Source organism: Merops nubicus, unplaced genomic scaffold (genome assembly GCF_000691845.1).
Source record: "Merops nubicus isolate BGI_N331 unplaced genomic scaffold, ASM69184v1 scaffold31576, whole genome shotgun sequence".
NCBI classification, from domain to species: domain Eukaryota; kingdom Metazoa; phylum Chordata; class Aves; order Coraciiformes; family Meropidae; genus Merops; species Merops nubicus.
The window spans coordinates 1-8,142 of NW_008613431.1; the positions used below are offsets into that span (position 1 = coordinate 1).

General features: G+C 45.1%; 1 protein-coding gene across 1 annotated transcript; it reads left to right on the forward strand.

The window, feature by feature from the left end:
• Window positions 1-2,008: 2,008 nt before the first annotated feature.
• LOC103774497 (WD repeat-containing protein 3-like) lies at window positions 2,009-7,752 on the forward strand (the record flags this gene model as incomplete). The annotated part of the gene is made up of 8 exons (XM_008941908.1): window positions 2,009-2,218; window positions 2,629-2,747; window positions 4,373-4,451; window positions 4,725-4,820; window positions 5,315-5,422; window positions 6,434-6,535; window positions 6,659-6,756; window positions 7,657-7,752. Coding segments are annotated over 8 exons (908 nt in total), but the record flags the coding sequence as incomplete, so codon positions are not given.
• Between the last annotated feature and the right edge of the window lie 390 nt (window positions 7,753-8,142).

Sequence of the window (8,142 nt, forward strand, 5' to 3'; positions counted from 1 at the left end):
AGCTGGGGAGGAGCCGCTGGTGGGGTGGTGGCTGGAAAGCTGTTCCCTGTTCAGCTGGCGTCCCGCAGCAGCGCGGTGTGACAATTCTGGGATGAAACAAGGACGTGGAGTTTGTGTTTTGGCTCTGGAAATGGGCTTCCCGTGTGAAGGTTGTATCCCACTGCAGGGCAGCGGCTCAGCCTGTGATCCGCGGACCCCTGGGTGGCCGCAGTGTCATCACAGGGGGGCTGTGAAGGCTTAAAGCAGGGCTGGGAACATCCAGCCCGGAAACGTTAGGTCTGGCCCACAGAGGAAGATAAGCTTATAGAAATATCCATATATAGTGGTCTGAAACATTTCCCCTTCTCTCCCACTTTGAAGACCCTTTGTGAGAAAATGGAAATAAATATTTGATGCAGTCTAGTCCTTTAAATCTTGCATGAAATCTTGGTGGTCTGTGGCCACAAAAGGTATTTTAGGGGGGCTTGTGGTGAAGGAAAGGTTAAAAACCCCTGTTAGGGAGGTTGTGAGCTGTAACTTTAAGGACTTTGCCACATCGTTTCCTTTTGTCAGATTCTAAAATCATTTTAAGATCTGCCCACTACAAACTGAATTCAGGATTTGCTTTAGCAGCCACTAGAGTCGTGACTGCTGGCACATTGTTTTGGAGATGTTTTTCTCATTCTCAGGTTCTTGTGCAGTCTGTGAAAAGTGGCTCTGTCCCATAGCTGAGAAAGGCCAAAGCAAGAGAGGATGTGTCAGGAAGAAACTTTCAAAGCTTACTCTTAAACAGTGTTCCTTGCTTTCTGGCATTTAAAATGCAGGGGCAGAAATTTGAGCTTCTGATTTCCAGGCCTCATTCTGTACCATGTTCCTGTTCGATTATGAGAAATTACTTCCTTCTTAGCTGCTGTCTGCCCTGTAAAATGGGGCTAATGACACTGTATTCAATGCAGGAAGCTGAAAAATGAACTTCTAAAGTGACAGAAGTGCTCAGTTGGAAGTTATTTCTCCCAGGGAACAAGCAATAGCACAAGGGAAAGTGGGCTTAAGTTGAGCCAGGGGAGGTTTAGGTTGGTATTAGGAAGAACTTCTTTACTGTAAGAGCAGTGAGGCACTGGAACAGGCTGCCTCGGGCGGTGGTGTTCTGCCAGTGACCAGGCCCAACAAGAATGATACAGCCAGCAGAAAGATGAACCAATACACAGACTGTATTGTATACAAAAAGGACATTCCATGAATGATCGCTGGGGGTACAAACAGATCAATCAGCTGGTACATAAACGACACCACCCCCAATGATCCCACAAAAGATGTGACTCAGCCCACAACAGGTGGTACAAACAGTGACCCGAGGTTTCCCACAGTTGGCATGGGAAACAGCCCGACCAATAAGTTAAATACATAAGAGAAAGGTGCCCACATGGCGACTCTCACCCGATCGGCCCACGTTCACAAAGGTCTAAACAGACTGGGGCCCAGCTCCAGGGAGAGTCAGGAGGTCTGCCCTGAACCAGGAAGCTCTGTGGAGTGCACTCCACAGACAGACACTCCTGACTCCCTGCCAGTGGTCCCAGCTTTTATCCCCAAGCAGACCCCTGACCTTTGTCAACTCAATGCGGGACCCCTGGGGCTCATTTCCCTTCTGGCTCTCCCTGCAGGGCCGGCCGCACCCTGGGGGGAAGCTCTAAGGCAAACTCACCACCTCTGTATGAAGGGCTGTGGGCATCACCCATATGTCAACCTTAATTCGGGGCTTGGGGTTCAAACCCCAGCATTTCAGGTGGTGGAGTCACCATCTCTGGAGTTGTTAAAAAAATACATAGATGTGGTATGTCAGGATGTGGTTTAGTGGTCCTGGTAGAGTAAGGTTGGTGGTTGGACTTGATGACCTTAGAGATCTTTTCCAACCTCAATGGTCCTGGGATTCAGTAGAAGAACAGAGCGTATTCTTTTTGCTGCGTAAGTATCTGACTCAGACATGTCCTCTGTCACAATTCTGTCTGTTTCTTTCTCCTAACAATTGCAGGTTCTTATCCTGAAGGGTCTCAAGCAGCAGGCCAGTTGCCTGTGCCGCTCTCCGGACGGGCTGCATCTGGCTGTTGGCTATGAGGATGGCTCCATCCGCATCTTCAGCCTGCTGAGCGGGGAGGCCAGCATCGCCTTCAACGGGCACAAGGCTGCAGTCACAGCCCTGCAGTATGACCACCTGGGAGGCAGGCTCGTGTCTGGCTCAAAGGTGGGTGCTGCACATCTGGAGGACAGCCCTTTCAGAGAGGTGCTCCGTGGAGAAGGCTGACCTACAGTGAAATGTTTGCTGGTTTAGGTGGGCTGCATGGCTTCTACCTTTAGCAGGAGGACAGCAGTGAGAGGAGTTGGGGAGTCCAGGGTGGGAAGAGCAGCAGGGGCTGCAGGGCAGGAGAAGCTTGTGAGCTAAGGAGTAGTAAAAGTGACTCAGGCCAGGACAGAGGTGCATTTAGTGGTCTGAAGGGACCTTCAGGGAAGGAATATCACTTGCATTAATCATCCCTGACATCCAAATTCAGAGTGAGAAAACGAGCTCTCGGGTAATCTTTCCAGTCTCGTAGCAGAGGTAGATGTTCTGCAGAGACAAATGCCAGTCCCTTGGAGAGACCTTTTCTGTTCCAGGATACAGATGTCATCGTGTGGGATGTCATCAACGAGAGTGGTCTGTACCGCCTGAAAGGACACAAGGATGCTGTCACTCAAGTCCTTTTCTTGAAGGAAAAGAACCTGTTGGTCACCAGGTGAGCCAGGCTAAGCATAGTGGTCAATCAGGAAGGCAGCCATGGTTTCACTTGGCATTTAGACACCCTGGGTGCTACAGCCAGTTGTATTTTCTTTCTTGAATCACAATGTCTCAGACCTACGAGCACAGAATATTGGAATATGATTTTGTCATGTCTACATATTTCTTAAGTCGAGTGCCTGAATTCAGATGTGGTAGGTAAAACCAAAATGGCTATCCTGAAAAACATCATTTGGAAAAGGTTCTGAGAAAAACAGCATTTGGAAAAGGTTTTAACATGCTGGGAAATACAGCAGCTTGGAATTATTTCCAGGTAACAAGGGAGAGTGATAATATGTTCATCTTGTATGTAACCATTTTTGCTGCTTACATTGAATTAGGCACTTACCTTCTATATGGGTAACTTGCAATTCAGCAATGTGACAGAAAAATTGCTTCCTAGTAAGCTGTAATTATAGGAATTAAAAGATGATTTTTTAAAATAAAAGGTTGGGTTTTTTTTTGGGGTGGGGTGTTGTTTTTTAGTTATTCAACATGAGCTGCTAGTTGACTATCCCTTTAATAATAAGTGGTTGACAGAAGATATTCTTGCTTAAGTATCAAGCAATATTTTTTTTATTTATTAACACATCACCTAATAGCTTAACAGAAAAGTGCATACAATCAGGTCAGTGTAAAATCAGAACGAGTTTCTTGGGGTTTTTTATTATTTCACATGGGGAAAACAGTATTTTGTTGGTTTGTTTTAATGCAATTTCAAGTCTTTGCAGGTCAGCTTTAGAAATGCTTTTTAATTCTCCCAAACTGAGATAGAGAATTAATTTGTTTTTTTTAGTTAACAGAGTAGAGGTGTTATCCTGTTTTTCTGGAGATGCAAAGTTTTTTCTTCCTCAGTTTAGAGTTTTTTTTTTCCCAAGCAGCTAACTGCAGTCCTTTATGTACAGAGTTTTTGGTGATATTTTCATGTGACTAATTTACAAGTACCTTTGGGTTCTGTGTAACAAAAGAGATGGGTTAACAATAAATATCACTTGTAATCAGATTTTTTTTTTTCTGTCCTGAGGGAGCTTTGTAATGGAATAAGTTTTATGTTTTGATTTAGTTCAAACTTCTTGAGGAAAAAATAGGCTCTAACAAAGTTACCAAAAATAAATTGTTGTAGGGTCTACTGAAAGAATCTGTATAGATGTTCAGTTTAGTTTGCTTGGGTGCTCGTGTAGTATTGTGGTAGTGTAGTATAGCCAGAAACTTGTTTTCAAGATCTAATCCTATGAGAGCTTTGAAGGACTGAAAAAGCTGTGATTTCCTGTTGGGAAAATAACTTTTCTTGAAGGAGGTGATTGCTCTCACCCTAAATAAGCAAGAAGGGAGACTGTGTGACTCTGGCACTTGCAGCTGAATCCAGAGGAGGAAGCCGTTTTCAGTGACTTGCCTGGATACCTTTTTGGAGTACATTTGAGTTGCTGTGCTTTGTTCTTGCATAGCTTGTGACAGCCAATGTCTGAGCAGCTGCTCTGCAATATGTTATGACATGTTTTAAATTTGGGTATTTCCACCACTTTCCTAAGCATGTGAACTCTGGCAGTCTTTCCTTCTTCCTTGAGTTTTTCTTCTTTGTTCCAGTGGCAAAGACACGTTGGTGAAATGGTGGGATCTGGACACCCAGCACTGCTTCAAAACCCTGGTTGGACACCGTGCTGAGGTAAGGAGGAAGTGTGGGGAAGCTTTTGGGGTGAAGAGCCTTTGGATTATGTGTCATGGCCTACTTTGTGCTTTCCTTGCTCTCAGGAGTTGTAAACTGCACCGTGATACATTTTGCTTGTCATCAACATGCAGTGGGTGACAATTCCAATACAATTCCTGTGGAAGGTCTCTTCTTAGTTGCCATTTAAATAAATCAGTTGAAGGTGCTCTGCTATTGTTCAGGTAGTTAAGGGAGCTGTGAGCTAATTGTTCACATTGTGCCTCTGGACAGGTTTGGGGGATGGCTTTGATATCTGGAGAGAGTCGTCTGATCACTGGGAGTGCTGACAGTGAGCTGAGGGTGTGGGATATCACTTACATCCAGGAGGTAAGTTGTTCCCTCTGTAACCCCTCACAGTCTTGCCCAGCACCTTGTCTTTGGACTAAGACAGGACTAGAACATCTTACCTGATTGATGTCTGGGATTGAAATCTGGTTGACATTCTGGGAAACAGCCAAAGCAATGTTTTTGCTGCCTGAGGGGTCCAGAAGCTGCTCTTTGGACGGAGTTTACTGTTTTATGGTTTTTGAGCTTTCAAGTGAAGCTGTGAGTAATTTCAGAACAAGATTTCCAGAGCGTGTCAAATCTTCCTGCCTTCTAGCTTATGACTAGAGAAGACAATCTTGTGGGTGGATGATAAGCAGGGAAGGGCACGGGGTGTTTGGTGCCTACAGACATGCTGTAGGGCACTCCTTTGTTGCAGTGCTCTATTGCAGTGGTAACCACTTGTTCCTGCAGGGAAGTGAGGTGTGAGACAGGAACCAGAGCACCCCAGCTTTTGTGTTTAAGGTATTCCTTATGGTTTTGTTTTCTGTGAACAGGTAAAAGACCCTGATGAGCCAGAATCCAAGAAAAGCAAAGGGTCTTCACCTGGAGCAGAAAACACTGAAGATGATGAGACCCTAGAGCTGGATGAGCAGCCTGAGGAAGTAAGCTCAATTCTACATGCTGTCTGTGGGATGGAGTATCTAACCCCATCTGCATGGTGCTGCTTGCAGAGCCAGCAGCAGTTTTAGAGTTGCTCACCCATTGCTTCTCTGTGTTTGGTTTGTACCCCAAGTGAAATATTTAGCCTGTTAGGGAAAATGTTATGAAGCAAGACAAGAATTACCACATCTTCCTCAGCAGCAGCTGCTGCCACATCTACCTGCAAAACATCAGCAGAAGTACATGTGCCAAAACACACACACGCATTATTCTTCGGTGGAAGCTTTTTCTTTGCATTCTGTTTGGGAAGGATGAGCAAATGTTTAAAGTTTGACAGTGCTAACAGTGCTCTTTCATCAAAAAACATGAGAACAAAATAGTTACTAGCTGGGTGGCAGCTGCTGAGTTGAGTTCTGATGCTCAGCTTTGCAGGTCAGTAGCAGAAGCTGAGAGGTCAGAGTTGCACCATCAGTAAATACTGTGTGAAATTGGATTGCAGAAAGCCAGTCCCACTTGTGCTGCTGGTGGTTACTGAATTTCTTTTTGGGGGAGGTTTCTGAGGTTGTGCTCAGACTTCAGAGTGCTTGTAGTTATGGTAGATACCTGACCTTGTTAAATAGTTTTCCAGCTTCCTCTCCTGAGGATTTATCTCCCTTTAACCACTTGTAAAAGTCTCTGTTCTTACCTTCTCTGCCTCTTCTGACAGAGGAACTGAGCTCTGCTGCCTTTGTAGCATAAAAATTCATCTCTGTCTCATAAATGGCTATGGTTTGCCAATAAAGTTATTCTTCTGCTCAGAGTCTTGCTTATTTTCAGCTAAAATGCAACAAAACATTAGGAGATAAGCTCACACAAATGCTTTTTTTTGTCCCTAGATTATCCTTAATAGCTGTTCTACCTGGACCTTATAGGTTCATTTCCTCCTCTTCTCCTCTGGACTTCCCTTGCCAGTAGGTAGCTGAGAAGATGATTTCACCTTTCAGACCAAAGTTGTTCTTCCCCTTTCCCTGCAGCGCCTCGTAAAGTGCAGCAAAGTTGGGTCCATCATGCGGGAAGGGAGAGACCGAGTAGTTACTCTTGCCACAGACCCAACGGGCAAGATTTTGGCCTGCCATGTAAGTAATGGGTGGGGGGCTGTGCTGTTCATCTGTAGAGCAGGCTGTTAGAGACTCTGGGTCATTTCTGTAAGCCCCAGCCAGGGCGTTGTGTGCCTTTGACTTTGTTTGCTCTGTCTGTAGGGAACAGATGCTGTTCTGGAAGTGTTCTGTGTCCTTTCTGAAGAGGAAGTCCAAAAGAAATTGGAAAAGAAAATGAAGAAAGCAAAGAAAAAAGCCAGGTAAGCAGTCTTTTTGACCTATTTGGATGCTGTCTGTGCACGTAGAACTGTTAGAAAAGCCCTTCAGCAATGTGACACAGTGGTTGAACTCCAAGCTACTGGTCATTCTGTCTTCTGGGATCATCATTCCTGTGTGTCCTTGGTGCTTGTCTGAGCAACATTGCTCCCAGAGAGTAAAGAAATACTTTTCTGAGTCTTCTCTTTGGAAAAAAAGCTAATGTGTGCAAAAGAATGGACATAAAATGGTTATTTCAGAGCTGCTCACTTCTGCCTGACATTCATATGTACACTGCTTGATGCATCAAATAAAGTCCTTGAAGGGATATACAGGAGGGAGAGTTTCACCTGAGAAGTCAGAGTGACTCTGATATCTCATCTCCTGATTTACAGCAGGCAGAAAAACAGGTGAGAGCTTTCTTAATATTTATTTTCTATTAAGTGTATCTGTGGTTATTTTGGCACTTAACAGGTGCCTCACAACAGCCCTTATGGAGAGGTCTGGCTCCAGGGTAGAAACTAAAGCACAGGGCAGGTAAATCTGGAGATGCTTTTTCTCAATGGCTGAGGACCCTTGGTGAGTGGTAGGAAATTAGGAGAAGCTGATCTCCCTGTCAAACACAGCTTTCTATTGTCTGTTTTGTAGCCATATTTCTAATGTGCCTTGTTCAAGTGCTTTGGCTTCAGAGGAGGTTCCCTTTTTTAGGACAGTTTGTCAATTTAGTAGTTTGCATACCAGTATGAACTTCTGTCTCCTCCTGTTCTTAAATGTAGTTAGCACTGTTGGATAAAGGACCGTTGTTTTCATCAGGCTAAGTGGTTTCTGTACATTATTCTCTGTCTCTCTGTTAGTTTGTGTTGATTGTGGTTAATTGAGTCTCCTCCATTATCTGACATTTCTAGAAAAAACTCTGAAGAAGAGCCTGAAACGACTGTGGAGCTGAGCCTGCAAGAGGAGATTCAGCGGGTCACTAACATCAGAGCTTCTTCTAAAATCAAGTGAGTGGAAAGCCTGCTGCAGAGGCTGAGCTGTGGTTATGCAGCTACCCGGGGAGAGCTCTGCACAGCTCAATACAGGGAGAGATGGGAGAAGTTCCCCCCTCAGCATCCAAAGCAGTGTGGCCAGTGGGTCAAGGGGAGCTCATTTTCCCCTTTTGCTGTGCACTGGTGAGTCCCCAGCTGGAATACTGCATCCAGCTCTGGAGTCCTCTGCACGGGAGAGACATGGACCTGTTGGAGCAGGCCCAGAGGACAGCCACAAAAGTGATGAGAGGGCTGGAACACCTCTCCTATGGAGAAAGGCTTGAAAGAGTTGGAGTTGTTCAGCCTGGAGAAAAGTCTCCAGGGAGACCTTTATGGTGGCCTTTCAGAACTTAAAGGAGGCCTATA